The sequence below is a fragment of the Coregonus lavaretus genome (genome assembly GCF_964263955.1).
Source record: "Coregonus lavaretus genome assembly, chromosome: 14".
Taxonomy (NCBI): Eukaryota; Metazoa; Chordata; class Actinopteri; order Salmoniformes; family Salmonidae; genus Coregonus; species Coregonus lavaretus.
This window is the reverse complement of record NC_140001.1, coordinates 35,283,919-35,304,313: the sequence shown is the minus strand read 5'-3', so window position 1 is coordinate 35,304,313 and position 20,395 is coordinate 35,283,919. Positions and strand designations below refer to the sequence as shown.

General features: G+C 43.7%; 1 protein-coding gene across 2 annotated transcripts; it reads right to left on the bottom strand.

Annotated features, from left to right (window-relative positions):
* Nucleotides 1–1,764: 1,764 nt before the first annotated feature.
* On the bottom strand, nucleotides 1,765–12,559 carry LOC311141416 (transmembrane protein 150A-like). Of its 2 annotated transcripts, XM_084176739.1 has the most exons (9): nucleotides 12,444–12,526; nucleotides 10,701–10,997; nucleotides 10,509–10,556; nucleotides 10,239–10,325; nucleotides 8,943–8,993; nucleotides 7,594–7,661; nucleotides 5,981–6,108; nucleotides 5,420–5,597; nucleotides 1,765–3,999 (listed from the first exon to the last, which is right to left on the bottom strand). In XM_084176739.1, exons 2-9 carry the CDS (start codon nucleotides 10,880–10,882, stop codon nucleotides 3,701–3,703), a joined length of 1,041 nt encoding a protein of 346 aa, XP_084032865.1. In that variant the 5' UTR covers nucleotides 10,883–10,997; nucleotides 12,444–12,526; the 3' UTR covers nucleotides 1,765–3,700. The 2 variants fall into 2 exon arrangements, with proteins under 2 accessions (XP_084032865.1, XP_084032866.1); XM_084176740.1 differs by lacking the exon at nucleotides 8,943–8,993 and having other exon boundaries at nucleotides 12,444–12,559.
* Nucleotides 12,560–20,395: the final 7,836 nt, after the last annotated feature.

The window sequence follows — 20,395 nt, the reverse complement described above, 5'->3', positions numbered from 1 at the left end:
AAATAATCTTGCAATATCTCACATTGCAGTTGGTGTGGTTTCACAAGGCTAGAGCAGAGGAGCAGATGAGAGGAGTTGATGTTCTGGGCTCACAGGTAGGTCTAATGTTGATTTGCCAGACCCAGACTCTCCAGCCATACCAAGTGGTCTGGCGCACGAGAGTAACCCTTGGGAGCTACAATGCAATAATAAAGATTTGTGAGTCAACCTAATGCATTATTGATGAAATATCATTTTAGTGGGTATGCTAATGTCTGCCAAGTCAATGTCTGCCAAGCCAGCCTACTCCCTTCTCTGAGGGGATGCAGCTGAGACTCATCCCAGATCAGTCATGTTGAAACAAACACTCAGCTTGTGTAATAAAACATAATTTACCCAACTTCTGCCTATGAATAAAAAGTACGAAGAGCAAAGAATTTGCTTATAATTCATCCATTTTATTTCATATTTGAATATAAATCTTTGACAAAAGAAAATAGCTAAATGATAGATACGTCACACATTTAGAGAAGTAATTTATAAAAGAACACAATCGACTTTCCTCCCACACCATCCGTTTTACATAGTTTAAAAAAAGTATAAAATGACTATTACATCTTTCAAGACATTTGATGTGCATTGCTGTTATTTAGAATTCAAGACATTTAACATTATTCTGTTAAATGTCTTTAACATTCTTCTGCAACTGGAATTGTTATTCTCTCACACTCACATAAAAAGCACAGCTACAAGATTTAATATAAGTGCATGATTATTTATTTTTTAAAATAACAAAAACAATCATAAGTATAGAAATGCCATTTTGTCATGTTTTGGCCATGTCCACTAAGAGTTCCAATCCCATGTAGGTACATTTTCATCAAAGCTGCCTGTTGAAGTCTAACCGTGATACTAAGTTACAGTCTGGTGAAATGCATCAGAAAATAAGGTCATTTTAAATCAAATATTTGAACAAACTTTTTGGCTGGTACAGGATAAGGGGGAAAAGGCCAAAAGATGGAACAGCGTGAACATACACAGGAGCTACATAATTTTAGCATCAGAAACCACCAGTTTGCTTTCATTTTCTTGTATTTTCTGTGTGGCCTGGCTGTTTTATAGCAACAGAGCCAACCCATCAAATTCCAGTGTAGATTTCCGTCTTTTCCGGCCATAGGAATAGGAAATACCATCTACGCATCTGCATCTGCTTTGGAATAACATCAAGTCCACTCGCAATCACAGAGGTAGCTGACATGAAGAAAACTATAAAACACGGTTTAAAATAGTTTTGTTGGCTGGAAAACCATCCAGTGACTGTACTGTACAGTTGAATATATACTGTACCAGGAACACAATGACCCAATAGAGAATACTGTGGTAGTGATAATATCATAGATCACTAATGTTATAAGTGCCAACCAGGAGCGGACTTAAATTGACATTTTTCCATGGAAAATGACCCTATATGATTATTATCCCACAATTAAAAATATTTATTTCATGGAATATATAGGCCATATAAAGTTGTTTTTAACACATTTACGTTAAATAACAGTCAGTGGGGCCAGTTTCAATTAATTAAAACCCCTTAAACATAGCAAAGTCCACCCCTGGGGCCTACTAAAGAAGAGCCAGAGAGAGAGCATAGCATACAAACTGCTGACTTGCATTTGATTTCTCCATGTGGAGACAATTGGCCTCAAGGTGGCGCTGGTTGGTTACAGATATGCATTTTTTTCCTGGTGACTGTCACCTGGGGCATATTTGGTTGGTAGTCAGTCACAAAGTTGAGCGGTTTATTCTGAACCATTTCAGTTATAGATGTTTGGCAATGAGAAAGACAATTTAATAAGTCATTCATTGGTCTACATATCATGATACACATCTATTTCAGTCTAACAATTTTGCACCACATCGCCCATACAGTACATGCATGCAGCATCTTTAAACGACAAATATCCTCATGCATTTCCACATCAGAGGCATGACAGAAAGGATTTCAACAATACTCACAACCTGTTGACACGCGTCAGACACTCGTCATTATCAGGTTAACGGCACAAGGTCTATATAGGCATCATCCTCTTTAGTCCCTACCATCGATACAACTGGGCCTGTATTCATAAAGCATCTCAGAGTAGGAGTGCTGATCTAGGATCCCTTTGTGATCATAAAGAATAAGGTTACATGGACAGGGGGGACTAAACAGCACTCCTACTCCGAGATGCTTTATTAATACGAGCCCTGTTCTCAACACAGTATCTCACTCAGAACATTAATGACAGGCTTTGAAGATACGTTTCTTACAGAGATTGTGTTGCCCACAGTATCCAAATAAGGCTTCCAAGGAACCAGCCTGGAATCCAAATAGTAGATACCCCTATATTTTTTCAGATAAGACAGCTGTTGTTCAATTAGTCATATTTATAACCATATATTTCATTAAATGTTGTACTATGATATACAACAAAGAGCAATGTGTTCAAAACTCTCCAAAGCAAGGCTTCAAACACCTACTCTGTAGTGTACTTTACTTTTGGCAGATGAAATGGCCATTATTTCACCAAACAAAGACAGAAAACAATAAGGTGACCTCATGAAAACAACACAATAAGCCATGTTACCAGTGGCTAACAGGTGAGGGAAATTCAGTGGCAACATCAATGGTAAATATAAAACAAATCAAGCAAGAGTGATTGCGACGCAGAGGTTTCCCCAGTAACAGAGGGGCTGAACAGACCAGCAGGTTTGTGTGAGCATTCTATGCTCATATCATGTCAGCTAGATGTATAGCATTTCATACAATTATAAAATGGTATCTAGGGAATAACAAATGTAATGACTAAACATACAGAGATATCATTTTAAACAATTTTTAAAAACAAAGTCGTTTATATCGCTTGCCCTCGAAGCAGCTATTCAAGATATTGTGCAGATTTTGTGTACAGAATGTGTAAATTGTCTTGTCAATTTATGTTTCTGATTTCACAAATCGTTTTACAGGTAATTTATACTTGATTGATAAATAAAAAGGCGTGTGCATACAACCTGTCATGTACATAACAGTATACTATCTATAGTTCCACTTCTCAAACATTCAATATTTTCTACTACGATGCTTTAACATTGGCAGAGTATACACAAAATTAAAACTCAAACCAAGTCCGATCAATCCAACAACGTTCTCTACTCTTTAATTCGCCAGGTAGAGGAAGTCCGTAAAATGTGGCACAAAAAAAAACATTGTGTTGGTATATAAAATAAACCTTTTGTGTCTGCCATCCCGACATGACAAGAATGAACACTGGCAAAGCCTCAGTGACCGGTCGAACAACACTGATCTTTAAGAAAGAAAAAAGGCATAATCGTATCAGTGTGCTGGGAGGCTCATGTGCCAGCAGCCATCTTGGAAACATTCACAGCATCATCATCCCTCATCATCCCACATATTTACCCTTCCTGTAAGTCTTCCTTCCTGCTGATGAAGCAAAGAAAATTAGACCGTAGTGGAGAAACGGACGGCTTATTACAACACGAAAACCCAATACGTCAATACCGGCCCGGTGACTCGGTGTGTCAATCATATCTTGTGATTTTCAACGTCTTGTCTTTTCTCCTTCCCCTGGCGGCCAGTACTATCATTGAGCCCTAACCTCTGCTGCCTGTGTGGTGGTTCCTCTCTGCAGCAGCGTGGTGACCTCCTGTGACCCCCACAAAGCTACAACATGGCTATACTCTCTGGGGTGCAGTTGAGATGGGTGGATGTGCTGCTTCCTCCAGGGGACTTGAGGCCCTTGGCTCCCATGCCCAGCGTCATGGCCCCGGCCGCGCCGCCCATCATGACCTCCGAGTGGTGGTGGGTCTGCTGCAGGCCAACCATCATGGTGTCGTTGGTGACCGTGCCGAACTCATAGGTGAAAGTGCCATAAAAGACCAGGATGTCCACGGTGAAGACCCACTCGCAGATGGCCGCCGCATGCTGGAGGACAAAGCTCTCGTGGATGAAGAAGATACCACCTGGGGAAACACCGTTAAGGAGAAGCAACAGCCACATCGATGGAGGAGGAAGGGCAACATCAAGAAATATATGGATGCGTCCAAAATGGCACTCTATTCCCTATATAGTGCACTACTATAAAGGGAATAGGATGCCATTTGGGACGCATCCTATGCTATGGTCAATAACGAGTGCGCTGTTCACAGAGTGCAGTACTGTTGCTGTTGAAATATTTAGGCAGGGATATATCAATATGCTTCTTCATCCATCGATATATTAATGAGGGCTTCAGAGTATGGCTGTACCTGCCAGGCAGATAGGACAACATCTGTTCCTAGTCTTCACCCCTACTTGTTCCAGCAGGAGGAAGACCCTGAGAACTTCTCACAATACTGAGGATAGTCATCATGTTTTAAGAACCCTAGCTAGTAGCTACTGGTCATGGCTATAAGGGATCCAGCTTTTGTCAAATTAACGTCAGATTTGACTTTTTGTAGCAGGTTAGTAGAACTTATGCAGCAGATTAAGAGAATTAACTTAGCAGGTTAGGATAATTAACATAGCAGGTTAGGAGAATTAGGTTACGGTTAGGAAAAGGGTTAGCTGAAACGCAAAATAAATTCAACTTTTGACGTTAATTTGACAAAAGCTGGATCCCTTCTAGCCATGACTGTAGCTCCCCATCTAGCCCAACAACCGGTCACACTCACAACCGTCCCCCAACAGCCTCCCTGTACAGACACATATGTATTAGCTAGCTAACCAAAGAACCCTAGCTACCTATCCCCACAACCGTCCCCCAACAGCCTCCCTGGCCTCTTCAGACCCTCCTTTCCTACAGCCACTATAAATATGCCTATTTATCCCAGACCACTGAAAGGAATTAGACTTACCGCTTCCAAATATATATGAGGCACATATGTCCTACTAGTGGTTTGGTGGTATCACAGACTAGCCATTGCAAGGTTTCATTACCGAAGAGAAATGACACATTACATCCCACATTAACGCTGGAATCCTTAATGTTGAAACTGCCACGTCCGTTTTTGATATTACAACAACTAAAGAAGCTACTGCAAACAACAAAAACGTTTTTTTCCCCCTTCAGACATCATTGCACGTGCGATAGAAGAGCACATTATGTACTGCAAATTTTTTTCCGCTCCTCAACTCGGCAACAGAAACAATATGAACTGTGGTGGGGCGGCCAGTGGCGCTGTTTCCCCCTACTGCAGATGCCATCTTTAACTGTGCCTGATGGGACTTAAATGACGCTATGGAGAAATTATCCGTCACCTTTTACTAACTGATGGAGCCCATCATGACCAATAACACGACCCCTACATGACCAGTCTAATGCCCAGCCCCCACCCCTTCCCTCAACCAATCCCAGCCGCCCAACTCTTCCCTCAACCAATCCCAGTGAGTCAGGAAGGATACTGAGGACCAGTGAGACGAGGGCTCCTGCGGCCAGCGCCACACGTACGTGTGCCATCCAGTAGTCAAGGGCGGTGACGGCTAACCGGTAGGTGAGCACACACTGCAGGCACACAAAGAGCAGACCGGCGGGGAACGTCACGCCCGCGCCAACGTAGTGGAGAGACTTGGCATGGTCAACCTGCCCAAGGAGGGAAACATCTTATTTATCCATTCATGTATTTTTTACTGTGATTGAAAACATACATTTAATGCACAAGTGAACCCACTCCGAATACCCAAATCCCATTGACGTTCCCCTGAACCCTCCCACTCCAATGCACATGGCCACCCACATCCGCCCATACCCCTTGTTTTGAATTTATAGAGACATGTTAGACAACACAGGGAATCATTACAAGGGAAACACCAAGTGGAGATAACAAATGAGGAAAATATTGAATATAGCCCACCACCACTTAGTAATTGTCGCTCTAGCTAAGAGTGACAGATAGGGGGCCATTAGGGACACACACATGGAATCAACCTTTACGTATAGAAGAGTAATGAAGTGAGAAGAATCACCTGGAAGTTGCCCACCATGACCAGTCCTAGAGCGTTGGTGCAGCCAGACACAAGAGCGCTGGTGTTAATCCAGCAACTGTGGCTGTGCTCAATCACCTGGGCATAGCGCAGAAGGCACACCATCACCACTGGAGGGAGGGAGAGGGGGAGAGAGAGAGAGAGAGAGAGAGAGAGAGAGAGAGAGAGAGAGAGAGAGAGAGAGAGAGAGAGAGAGAGAGAGAGAGAGAGAGAGAGAGAGAGAGAGAGAGAGTAGGGGGAATGAGTAGATGGTGAGAGAGAGGAGGGCAGAGACATGGGATGAAGAAGAGCACAGGGAAAAGGGGGCAGAGTGAGTGGTGATAAATAAGACAGGAAAGCAAGTAATGGAGGAAGGTGATGGATGATGAGGGGGGAGGAGTGGAGGAAAGGCCACATCCATTATTGATCGCAGAGCCTATTTAAAGCTCTTCTGCACGTGGTGCTAACTAGTGGCTAACATATACACCAGTATATATAGCTGAGACAAGGTGTACAATATCAGTTGTATAGGAAATTCTGTAAAATATTCAGATGAACTCAGCACACTATTGACTACAGTACTGAAAAGGAGATTCTGTGAGGTGATATATTCTTGAGACCAATGAGCAAAAAGCTGATAGAATCTATCTTTACAGGTATTTTCACCACCTTCAGATCATTATCAATAGTATTATTTGCAACCAGGAATTTAGTGATAAAAATAGATGTGTAAACCCTGAGCGCTGAGTGATTACAAAATGACATATTGGTTTCCTTAACCTGTAAGCAGTCTATGGACAAGGTATGACACCAATCCATGCTTTGGTTTAGTTTTTGTAGCACAAAAATTGCATTTAGCATTTGTGGCACAAATCCCATTCAAGTCATGGTACCGATTTTAGCATTTTTCGTACATCATGTTCAAATAATCTATGTGACTTTGTTGAGCTTCACAATAAATTGTAGACACTTCAGGATTATTCAGACATGATGAACGGAAAATGCTAATATCGGTACCAGGACTTGAATGGGATTTATGCCACGAATTCTAAAATGTTAGCAATTGGAAACAGTGCCAGGGAAATAAAATCAAAGCATGGATTACTGTCATACCTTGTCCATAGACTGCTTACAGGTCAAGGAAACCAATGTGTCATTTTGTAATTTGGTTGAACTATCCCTTTAAAGATGGAATCCGCAGTAGGGGAAACAGCACCACTGTCCACCAAACGGCCATTGTTATTGTTTTGTTTTGTTGACGAAGCAGAGGTGAGGAGCATCTGCCAATGTGGTAAAAATGTTTTACAGAATCTGCTGTTCATGCAATGATGTCCGAGGGAGAAAAAAAAAGTTTGTTGTTTGCAGTAATGTCTTTGTTGTTGTAATATCGCAAACGGACGTGGCAGTTTCAACATTAAGGATTCCAGCTTTAAACACCAATACAAAAAAAGACTAGCATAATGGCTGGGTAAACCCTTTTCACAAAACAAAAATAAACTGAGTTTACCCTTCACTACATTAGTGATGAGTGAGGCAAAGGGCACAGCTTATGGTCAGTGTGAGTGAGTGGGCTGTGGAGTGATGAGAGAAGAGGTCAGCGAGAAGAGGTTACTTACCCATGAAGGCTCCGACATTCCCGATCAGACTGAACAGGCAGCTCTCAGGGGGGAAGGAGCCACACTTACTGTAGGAGTCACAAGAGCGATGAGGGGGAGGAAACAACATGTCACCCAAAACGAATAAGAAATCCACTCACTAGCCTTCATTCATTGAATGACGTTGAATAGGCCTATATATGCCCATGATTCAAATGTTAGGAAAAGGCCTTCATGTCACTGGTATATTACAAGGTTGTTACTATCTCTCTTCTGGTCTGGTTATGAGGCTAAGACTTTGCAGATGAATGAATCAGTCATCATCAGTCATTTTATGAATGACACCCACAATATACCATCACATGTTTGTGTTGTAACCGATTCACAGCAGTCAGGCTCATTTGCAGATTTGACAAAGGCAGTGCACTGCAGAGTGCGGTTTAATCATTGTCAACGCTCCCACCGCCATAAAACAAGGTGCTACTGTAATTCACCCTGTCAGGCTTTCAATGAGAGACAATCACTTCCTGCGTAGCAGATGCAGAGATAGGCATGTAGAAATATTGAGAGAGAGAGAGACAGACCTGGCTCTCAAGAGAAGACAGGCTATGTGCACACTACCCACAAAATTAGATGGAAACTGAGCTGCACTTCCTAACCTCCTGCCAAATGTATGACCATATTAGAGACACATATTTCCCTCAGATAACACAGACCCACAAAGATTTAGAAAACAAACCCAATTTTGATAAACTCCCATATCTGTTGGGTGAAATACCACAGTGTGCAATCACAGCAGCGAGATTTGTTGTTGCTACAAGAAAAGGGCAACCAGTGAAGAACAAACACCATTGTAAATACAACCTATATTATGTTTATTTAGTTTCCCTTTTGTACTTTAACTATTTGCACATATGACTTTTGAGATGTCTTTATTATTTTGGAACTTTTGTGAGTGTAATGTTTACTGTTAATTTTTCTATTATTTATTTCACTTTTGTTTATTATCCATTTCACTTGCTTTGGCAATGTAAACATATGTTTCCCATGCCAATAAAGCCCTTCAATTGAAATTGAATTGCGAGACAGAGGGGGCAAAGAGAGAGAGAGAGACCCCAGCCTCACCCTGCTATAATCTGAAGTCAAATGTCTACTGTTTGCTGATGATCTGGTGCTTCTGTCCCCAACCAAGGAGGGCCTACAGCAGCACCTAGATCTTCGTGCACAGATTATGTCAGACCTGGGCCCTGACAGTAAATCTCAGTAAGACAAAAATAATGGTGTTCCAAAAAAGGTCCAGTTGCCAGGACCATGAATAGAAATTCCATCTAGACACCGTTGCCCTAGAGCACACAAAAAACGATACATACCTCGGCCTAAACATCAGCGCCACTGGTAACTTCCACAAAGCTGTGAAGGATCTGAGAGACAAGGCAAGAAGGGCCTTCTATGCCATCAAAAGGAACATAAAATTCGACATACCAATTAGGATCTGGCTAAAAATACTTGAATAAGTTATAGAACTATTGCCCTTTATGGTTGTGAGGTCTGGGGTCCGCTCACCAACCAAGAATTCACAAAATTGGACAAACACCAAATTGAGACTCTGCATGCAGAATTCTGCAAAAATATCCTCAGTGTACAACGTAAAACACCAAATAATGCATGCAGAGCATAATTAGGCTGATACCCGCTAATTATCAAAATCCAGAAAAGAGCCGTTAAATTCTACAACCACCTAAAAGGAAGCGATTCCCAAATCTTCCATAACAAAGCCATCACCTATAGAGAAATCAACCTGGAGAAGAGCCCCCTAAGCAAACTGGTCCTGGGGCTCTGTTCACAAACACAAACAGACCCCACAGAGCCCCAGGACAGCAACACAATTAGACTCATCCAAATCATAAGAAAACACAAAGATAATTACTTGACACATTGGAAAGAATTTACAAAAAAGCAGAGCAAACTATAATTATATTTGGCCCTAAACAGAGAGTACACAGTGGTAGAATACCTGACCACTGTGACTGACCCAAAATTAAGGAAATCTTTGACTATGTACAGACTCAGTGAGCATAGCTTTGCTATTGAGAAAGGCCGCCGAAGGCAAACCTGGCTCTCAAGAGAAGACAGACTATGTACACACTGCCCACAAAATGAGGTGGAAACTGAGCTGCACTTCCTAATCTCCTGCCAAATGTATGACCATATTAGAGACACATATTTCCCTCAGATTACATAGACCCACAAAGAATTTGAAAACAAATCCAATTTTGATAAAGTCCCATATCTATTGGGTGAAATACCACAGTGCGCAATCACAGCAGCAAGATTTGTGACCTGTTGCCACAAGAAAAGGGCAACCAGTGAAGAACAAACACCATTGTAAATACAACCTATATTATGTTTATTTATTTTCCCGTTTGTACTTGAACTATTTGCACATCATTACAACACTGTATATAGACATTATATGACATTTGAAATGTCTTTATGCTTTTGGAACTTTTGTGAGTGTTTTTTTCACTATTGTTTATTATCAATTTCACTTGCTTTGGCAATGTAAACATATGTTTCCCATGCCAATAAAGCCACTTAAATTGAAATTGAATTGAGAAAGAGAGAATATAAATGAATGAGAGAGAGAGTATAAATTAATGTAAGACCTGATGAGGGGGATGTCCTGTATGGTGCAGCATGTCTTTGGGAAGCCTGGCCTGGCCATCTCCTCTGTACATGTAACATTGTAGGACCTGCAGATAAGACAAAAAAACAATTCAATTAGCTATTATTATTATTATTATTATTATTATTATTCTTTTCAAGCAGGAGATATACTGTTGTACCAAGTTAATCTAGGCTATAAATTCAAAGACAAAACTGAGTCTTCTTTACTACCACAATGTTTTTAATGAAACTCTCAGTGAAGCACTCACCAGTTCTCCACCGGACAAACATGATGGTTCATCACAGCCATGGCGTAGCTGCAGGGGAAAACAAACACAAATCAACAATGATTCAAAACCACAATCATGAATTTACTATGAATATTTATCTTTCAATCACTTTGTGATACATGCTTGGCCATCAAGACAAATGGTACTGGACCCTGGTGTTTGAGAACTCACACTATCCATATCCCTGTGATGGAGAAGGCAGAGAGGCTGACAGGCAGGACGATCCAGGCAGTCATTGGGCTGGCAGTGTGCCGGCTTTGTCCAAAGCATGAGGGAAAGGAGGGCTTCAGGCTGGAGAAGGCAGCGAGACAATGAGGGGACCAGATGGGGACACTAACAGGCAGGGAAGACATACATGGGGGGGGGGGGACATGAGAGTAGGACAGGGCAATGTCACACTGCTTCTGTTGCACCACTCGGTGCCTGCAACCAGCAGCCGTCTTTACCACAGAGCAGGGAGGAAGAGAGCTGAACAAAAGGCAAAATGTGAGGTGGAGGGGAGCAGAGAGAGCGGGAGGAAAGAAAGAGACAAAGATTTGCATTTTGAGTTTTATTTTTCAGTAGGGTGACTTGACTTTTTGTGATTCCTTAATTAAAATAAATAAAATCCGGCACCTCAGGAATTCTAAAATCAGATATCCTAGGCCTACAAACAAACTCAATAAAATAAGCCTTTTTCAAAGGTTGGCCTACCTACAGAAGACAAAGAATAGGTAATTGGTAAAATAAGTGTGTTGAATGAGGTTAATTCAATGGCCAAAAGCAGAGGCCATCATAAACTGGTGATTTTGCACAGTGTGCAGTTTAGAACTGACCTTTGCTCAGACTAGAATTAACTAAGAATGACCTTTTCCAAGGAAATACCACTGTAACCCTCCAACTAAAACAAGCTCTTGTTTTCCATGACCACATTGAGAAATAACAACAGGTTAAAAGGTATGCAGTAGGTTTTCCTACAATGTTGGGGGCTGTGCAGCCATCTCAAATGAGAGACAATTGTTTCCTGATACAATTACACAGGGAACAGATACAGGGAGAGGTTGATGATACTAAGCCAGTATAGGCCTATTTCCTGTCTACGCTTTATCAATTTCCCCATTTAGCTGGCTAGCTCTTCTCAAGTCTCACAATTATCAACCCCCCACTGCAGCATCTGTCTTGGTAAGGCTAGGGCGGGGGTCTCATTCTATCACGCTAACTAATGGCAGTTTATTTGAGATCCACCTGCAGCAAGCAAAAAGGTTTGGGGTACCTAACGTTAGCTGACTTAAGTAAAAAAAATGATGTATGATGCATTGTTGAACTGTGGCTTGCATGGATTATCAGCTCACCATCAGCACCCGGCTGTGTTGGCCAGTTTGCAAGCCAACGTTAGCTAACCAATTCCGCTAGCTAATTAAAGTTATATTCAAAAAAAAAATTAAATTTTAGTACACCTTGCAAGTGTGACAGGTAAACTAGCTAGCTAATACATTTTATTCCACTGCGTCTTTCCTCCTAGCAAACGACATAGCAAACACATTGTGTATGGACTAACACAAGCTAGCTAAACTAAACAACGCCGGCTAAGTAGTTGTTAGCTAGCCAACACTGCTGCTAACCAGACACCAGTACACTTAGCGGCAGTACAGGTAAAATGTGTTCACTGACAGCCAGATTGTTTCAGCTGACCCAACGGTTAGGTGGCAATTATTTCTCAAATTTCCACACAGTAATTAGCTAGTTAGACCGCTAGCTGGCTACAGGCTGACAATCGAACAAAAGAGGGGCTAGTGCCTGGCTGGCTAGTTTTGACCCCCCAAGCTATTTTATGCTAGCTAGCTTTTGAAAAGAACAGGACGTTTACACATGCTCGTTAAACGTCCACAACAGCGTATCTGTAAAAAGATATAATGAAAATCACTATGTACATACCCCAGATCTTGCTATTCCCACCACGAACCTCAACAACCTTGGTTTCCCTTCAAAACTACACTCTTTCGGGCCCCACACGACTGTGCGTGCCCCTCAAGCACCGACACTGTAACTGTAGTTTTTTTGCGAGACAATGGGTGAAGGACAATAGAGTAATGGACTACATTACCCATCAACATAATAACTATCAAAGGCCGGGCCTGGGCCATAGATAGTAATGAGAAGGAGTCGCCATTCATTTTCTGTATTCAGGGTCACTCAAACATCGTTTTAATAATAATAAATAATATGCCATTTAGCAGACGCTTTTATCCAAAGCGACTTACAGTCATGCGTGCATACATTTTTGTGTATGGGTGGTCCCGGGGATCGAACCCACTACCTTGGCGTTACAAGCGCCGTGCTCTACCAGCTGAGCTACAGAGGACCACTTTTAAGCTTAGTCTTACTATCGACGGTTACAGCTGATTTCGGGATTTTATATCGATTTGCCGTCCTTAAACATAATTAATCTGATTTATTCGTTTCAGTCTCTGAATTGTTTAATCAAACTTTTCGCCGCCAGCTCCTGATATCAGGGCATAAGAACTACAATATGTCTCCTGAGCTCGTTTTCTCCGGTTAAACCTAAACAAGTTGGCTAGTCCTCATTGCCAAACTAAATACAGCACCCACAACTTCAAAACTCCTTTGCTAGTTATACAATCATTCAACTAAGAAATTCGCTGGAAAGAAACTTAAAGTATGTATTGTTTTGTTGAATACTCCTGGTTCGAGATGTCTGTCATAAGACCACGGTGGCGAATGATATAATTTGCCGCGTTCAAAACAACTGGGAACTCGGAAATCTCCGACCTCTGTGCGTTCAATTGAACTGGAAACTCGGAAAAAACTATTTGAACGGCCATCCAACTCGGAATGCCAACATCGGGCGTCTTTCACTGACGTCATGATTTAACCTCGTATTTTTCCGAGTTCCCAGTTGTTCTGAATGCGGCATCAGCTCCACCGGCGTAGGGTTATGCCGCGTTCATGTTCTAGTCGGAACAAAGAAACTCGGACTTTGTAGACTTGCTACTGGTTGTAGTTATACACGTGCTGCGTTCAACCAGTTAGCAAGTTTCGTAGTTCCGACTAGTACGTGAACGCGGAATTAGCTGGACGTTTCTGACTGGTCTTGGAACTGTGACAACGGGCTTGGCTCGATGGGATATGTAGGGATTTTGCCAACACAGGCAGATATGTACACTGAATCACAGGAGGCTGCTGAGGGGAGAACGGCTCATAATAATGGCCGGAATTGAGCAAATGGAATGGCATCAAACACCTGGAAACCAAGTGTTTGATGTATTTCATACCATTACACTAATTCCGTTCCAGTCATTACCACGAGCCCGTTCTCCCCAATTAAGGTGTCACCAACCTCCTGTGACACTGTTGTACCGTTGACATTTTTTCAACTTCCTATCGTATTTGTTGATTAAATCGGAGTTTATTAATATAATGAGTAACCCAGAAATATTACGAGTTAATTGACACGATAACTCGAGAAAATAGCAACTCTACAGATCGCAACGGCAACAATGAATGGCAAAATAACTTCAGGTCTTCGGAGCTCGTCCTCGCCACTCACTGTATCGGCCAGGACGACTGTGCATACACCTGACCAATGAAAAGTTCATTTCCCTAGACATGACATGCTAAAAGAGAACTTATTCAATGATAATACCCAAAATAAAATGTAATACCTATGTAATACCTTAAACACACACACACACACACACACACACACACACACATTATCTTACCTCTGATATTGAACCCTGCATTGTTGAGGAAGAGCTTGTAAGTAAACGTTTCACTGTATGGTTTGCACCCGTTGTATTCTGCCATGTGACAAATAAACTTTCATTTAATTTCGATTTGACTTGACACACACAAACTATTTTTCTCTCTCCCCCACCTTACCGTTTATTGGAGGGAAGATCACCTACATCACCCCCATATCTGCACCTGTGGTCATTTATCGTCTAAGCATTCCATGCTGTTGATGTACAGTGCTTGTAGAGGGGATTTCCAGGTGAACAAAAAGGAGAGCAGTCAGTGATAATATCAATTACAAGTTGCAACAGGAAGACACCTCCAGAACAGAAGCAGAGAAAATGTCAAAGGAACCTTCTATGAGAAGGCATTATATCCTAATTACACAAATTATGTGTGTTACAAACCAAGTTTCCATCTGACCTTTTTATGCGGGTAAAGTACGTCGGATAAAAATGTTTTATGACAAGCCTGGTGGAAACAGAACACTTGTCGGTCAAATTTACACATTTTGACAAAAAAACAATACACTAGACAAGGTGGGATCTTTTTGTGTCAGTAAAATTACTAATTATGAGAGAAATGTCGGTGGAAACGTTTTTATGCGCAAATATTGATGTAAGCCTAATAACCATCATATCGACCTCCCACTACCACTCATCGGGAAAGCATGCATTTTATTAGGCTGCAGGTGGTGGTGAAAGTGCAAGGGGGATCGATGAGCTTGATCCAATAAATATCGAGGGTCTTATTCCGGTGACATGATCATCGATGCATAGGCCACCTACACGGTACAGTGAGGGAAAAAAGTATTTGATCCCCTGCTGATTTTGTACGTTTGCCCACTGACAAAGAAATTATCAGTCTATAATTTTAATGGTTGGTTTATTTGAACAGTGAGAGACAGAATAACAACAAAAAAATCCAGAAAAACGCATGTCAAAAATGTTATAAATTAATTTGCATTTCAATGAGGGAAATAAGTATTTGACCCCCTCTCAATCAGAAAGATTTCTGGCTCCCAGTTGTCTTTTATACAGGTAACGAGCTTAGATTAGGAGCACACTCTTAAAGGGAGTGCTCCTAATCTCAGCTTGTTACCTGTATAAAAGACACCTGTCCACAGAAGCAATCAATCAATCAGATTCCAAACTCTCCACCATGGCCAAGACCAAAGAGCTCTCCAAGGATGTCAGGGACAAGATTGTAGACCTACATAAGGCTGGAATGGGCTACAAGACCATCGCCAAGCAGTTTGGGCTTTGTCGAGTAAGGCTTAAACTATGTATTTAGATTGTAGTTAGGTATTGTAGGTAGTTATCGTGGGTTGTTGTATGTAATTATTGTAGGTTAGTATTGTATTCGACTGAGCCCGGTGTAGCACGAAGCTAGCTGGCTAATCCACTACCTAGCGGGTAGCTACTGGCAACTATTAGCAACGGTATAGTTGTTTCACGCCTGAGAGTGCCTGTAATTACGCCAGCTGGCTGCCTACAATAATTACATACAATATTTGCCTACCATTCAGCTGTTTTCTAACCTCATTGTCTGAACCGTTAACGTTAGGTAGTAAGTGGCTACTGTGCTTGAAATTTAGCTAGCTTATTGCTACCTGGATAGCAACTAGTAAACAATAGCTGGAACGACCTGGCGAACAGACGCGAACTGGCTGAGTCAATTCAGTGGCTAGCTTTGCACTTGGCTAGCTAACAGTAGCTGCTAGGGGTAAGTCATAACCTACATTTGTGTTTTATTTTTACATATTGGTAGCTAGAGTCGTTCAAGGAATTCGGGACATGGGTGACTAGTTAATGTTAGTTTTGCTCTCTCTATGTGTTCGTGCCGTGAAAGGAGGGGTTTCTTCTTTGTCTGAAGGCAATGGCTAGCTAGTATGCTAACTATTCTAGCTAACTAACTGGCTGAATAAGTTGACGACGGCCTCGCTCAAGCTGTCGGGACTAACACACAACGTTAGACACGGACACGAACGATCTGCTTGGCGTGTTGACACACTGGTGGTTTGTTGTGGCCGAGTATTGGTGCTAAACCGTGTTGTTGGAGTCTGGCATGCTAGCTGGCTGTGGCATCTTATGACTATGCCCTGGACGATTTTCACGGAAGAATACTGTACCTAGTTAGCTAGCTGAATAAACTAAGTTAGTCTATTCCTAGAAAACATTGAACCGCTGTAGTTTACAACAATGATAGTTTCTAAGGTGGAAGTTGGGAGAGTTATATTTGGGTGTTGTGGTGAGGGAGGCCCCGCTCTCTCCTTTCCCAGATGTTTAGTTTATTTCATTCCGATCTCCTTTGCATTATTGTAGCCATTCTCTGCAGCCTGTCAACTATGCCTCTGCTTATCCCTGTTCTCTCCTCTCCGCACAGGCTATACAAACGCCTCACACCGCGTGGCTGCTGCCTCTCTAACCTGGTGGTCCCTGCACGCACCACCCACGTGGAGTTCCAGGTCTCAGGCAGCCTCTGGAACTGCCGTTCTGCTGCCAACAAGGCAGAGTTCATCTCAGCCTATGCTACCCTCCAGTCCCTCGACTTCTTGGCGCTGACGGAAACATGGATTACCACTGAAAACACTGCTACTCCTACTGCTCTCTCCTCGTCTGACCATGTGTTCTCGCATACCCCGAGAGCATCTGGTCAGCGGGGTGGTGGCACAGGAATCCTCATCTCTCCCAAATTGACATTCTCTATTTTTCCCCTGACCCATCTGTCTATCTCCTCATTTGAATTCCATGCTGTCACAGTCACTAGCCCATTTAAGCTTAATATCCTTGTCATCTATCGCCCTCCAGGTTCCCTTGGAGAGTTCATCAATGAGCTTGACGCCTTGATAAGTTCCTTTCCTGAGGATGGCTCACCCCTCACAGTTCTGGGGGACTTCAACCTCCCTACGTCTACCTTTGACTCATTTCTCTCTGCCTCCTTCTTTCCACTCCTCTCCTCTTTTGACCTCACCCTCTCACCACCCCCCCCTACTCACAAGGCAGGCAATACGCTTGACCTCATCTTTACTAGATGCTGTTCTTCTACTAATCTCACTGCAACTCCCCTCCATGTCTCCGACCACTACTTTGTATCCTTTTCTCTCTCGCTCTCCTCCAACACTACTCACTCTGCCCCTACTCAGATGGTAATGCGCCGTCGCAACCTTCGCTCTCTCTCTCCCGCTACTCTCTCCTCTTCCATCCTATCATCTCTTCCCTCTGCTCAATCCTTCTCCCTCCAATCTCCTGATTCTGCCTCCTCAACCCTCCTCTCCTCCCTTTCTGCATCCTTTGACTCTCTATGTCCCCTATCCTCCCGGCCGGCTTAGTCCTCCCCTCCAGCTCCGTGGCTTGATGACTCATTGCGAGCTCACAGAACAGGGCTCCGGGCAGCCGAGCGGAAATGGAGGAAAACTAGACTCCCTGCGGACCTGGCATCTTTTCACTCCCTCCTCTCTACATTTTCTTCATCTGTTTCTGCTGCTAAGGCCACTTTCTACCACTCTAAATTCCAAGCATCTGCCTCTAACCCTAGGAAGCTCTTTGCCACCTTCTCCTCCCTGCTGAATCCTCCTCCCCCTCCCCCCCCCCTCCTCCCTCTCTGTGGATGACTTCGTCAACCATTTTGAAAAGAAGGTTGACGACATCCGATCCTCGTTTGTTAAGTCAAATGACACTGCTGGTCCTGCTCACACTGCCCTACCCTATGCTTTGACTTCTTTCTCCCCTCTCTCTCCAGATAAAATCTTGCGACTTGTGACGGCCGGCCGCCCAACAACCTGCCCGCTTGACCCTATCCCCTCCTCTCTTCTCCAGACCATCTCCGGTGACCTTCTCCCTTACCTCACCTCGCTGATCAACTCATCCTTGACCGCTGGCTATGTCCCTTCCATCTTCAAGAGAGCGAGAGTTGCACCCCTTCTCAAAAAACCAACACTCGATCCCTCTGATGTCAACAACTACAGACCAGTATCCCTTCTTTCTTTTCTCTCCAAAACTATTGAGCGTGCCGTCTTTAGCCAACTCTCTTGCTATCTCTCTCAGAATGACCTTCTTGATCCAAACCAGTCAGGTTTCAAGAATGGTCATTCAACTGAGACTGCTCTTCTCTGTGTCACGGAGGCTCTCCGCACTGCTAAAGCTAACTCTCTCTCCTCTGCTCTTGTCCTTCTAGACCTGTCTGCTGCCTTTGATACTGTGAACCATCAGATCCTCCTCTCCACCCTCTCCGAGCTGGGCATCTCCGGCGCGGCTCACTCTTGGATTGCGTCCTACCTGACCGGTTGCTCCTACCAAGTGGCGTGGCGAGAAGCTGTCTCCGCACCACGTGCTCTCACCACTGGTGTCCCCCAGGGCTCAGTTCTAGGCCCTCTCCTATTCTCGCTATACACCAAGTCACTTGGCTCTGTCATATCCTCACATGGCCTCTCCTATCATTGCTACGCAGACGACACACAACTAATCTTCTCCTTCCCCCTTCTGATAACCAGGTGCGAATCGCATCTCTGCATGTCTGGCAGACATATCAGTATGGATGACGGATCACCACCTCAAGCTGAACCTTGGCAAGACGGAGCTGCTCTTCCTCCCGGGGAAGGACTGCCCGTTCCATGATCTCGCCATCACGGTTGACAACTCCGTTGTGTCCTCCTCCCAGAGTGCGAAGAGCCTTGGCGTGACCCTGGACAACACCCTGTCGTTCTCCGCTAACATCAAGGCGGTGACCCGATCCTGTAGGTTCATGCTCTACAACATTCGGAGAGTACGACCCTGCCTTACACAGGAAGCGGCACAGGTCCTAATCCAGGCACTTGTCATCTCCCGTCTGGATTACTGCAACTCGCTGTTGGCTGGGCTCCCTGCCTGTGCCATTAAACCCCTACAACTCATCCAGAATGCCGCAGCCCGTCTGGTGTTCAACCTTCCCAAGTTCTCTCACGTCACCCCGCTCCTCCGCACACTACACTGGCTTCCAGTTGAAGCTCGCATCTGCTACAAGACCATGGTGCTTGCCTACGGAGCTGTGAGGGGAACGGCACCCCCGTACCTTCAGGCTCTGATCAGTCCCTACACCCAAACGAGGGCATTGCGTTCATCCACCTCTGGCCTGCTGGCTCCCCTACCTCTGCTGAAGCACAGTTCCCACTCAGCCCAGTCAAAACTGTTCGCTGCTCTGGCACCCCAATGGTGGAACAAGCTCCCTCACGACGCCAGGACAGCGGAGTCACTCACCACCTTCCGGAGACATTTGAAACCCCACCTCTTTAAGGAACACCTGGGATAGGATAAAGTAATCCTTCTAAACCCCCCCCTTACCCCACCCCACCCCCCCCAAAAAATAAAAAATAAAATAATAATTTGTAAAGTGGTTATCCCACTGGCTATAAGGTGAATGCACCAATTTGTAAGTCGCTCTGGATAAGAGCGTCTGCTAACTGACGTAAATGTAAATGTAAATGTGACAACAGTTGGTGCGATTATTCGCAAATGGAAGAAACACAAAATAACTGTCAATCTCCCTCGGCCTGGGGCTCCATACAATATCTCACCTCGTTGAGTTGCAATGATCATGAGAACGTTGAGGAATCAGCCCAGAACTACACGGGAGGATCTTGTCAATGATCTCAAGGTAGCTGGGACCATAGTAAAAATTATAACAATTGGTAACACACTACGCCGTGAAGGACTGATATCCTGCAGCGCCCGCAAGGTCCCCCTGCTCAAGAAAGCACATATACAGGCCTTCTGAAGTTTGCCACTGAACATCTGAATGATTCAGAGGAGAACTGGGTGAAAGTGTTGTGGTCAGATGAGACCAAAATCGAGCTCTTTGGCATCAACTCAACTCGCCGTGTTTGGAGGAGGAGGAATGCTGCCTATGACCCGAAGAACACCATCCCCACCGTCAAACATGGAGGTGGAAACATTATGCTTTGGGGGTGTTTTTCTGCTAAGGGGACAGGACAACTTCACCGCATCAAAGGGACGATGGACGGGGCCATGTACCGTCAAATCTTGGGTGAGAACCTCCTTCCCTCAGCCAGGGCATTGAAAGGCTATGGTGTCATAGTTGGCTAGCTGAATAAAGTGGGTTGAGTCTATTCCTTTAAACATTGAACCGCTGTGGTT

Excerpts from the sequence above, each read along its gene's own strand:
- LOC311141416 (XM_084176739.1), bottom strand. The coding sequence starts at position 10,882 with ATGTCTTCCCTGCCTGTTAGTGTCCCCATCTGGTCCCCTCATTGTCTC. Across the intron at positions 7,662-8,942 it reads GCGCTGATGTTTAGGCCGAG|TAAGTGTGGCTCCTTCCCCC; the intron begins GTATGTATCGTT and ends TGACTCCTACAG. Across the intron at positions 6,109-7,593 it reads GAATGTCGGAGCCTTCATGG|TGGTGATGGTGTGCCTTCTG; the intron begins GTAAGTAACCTC and ends CCCTCCCTCCAG.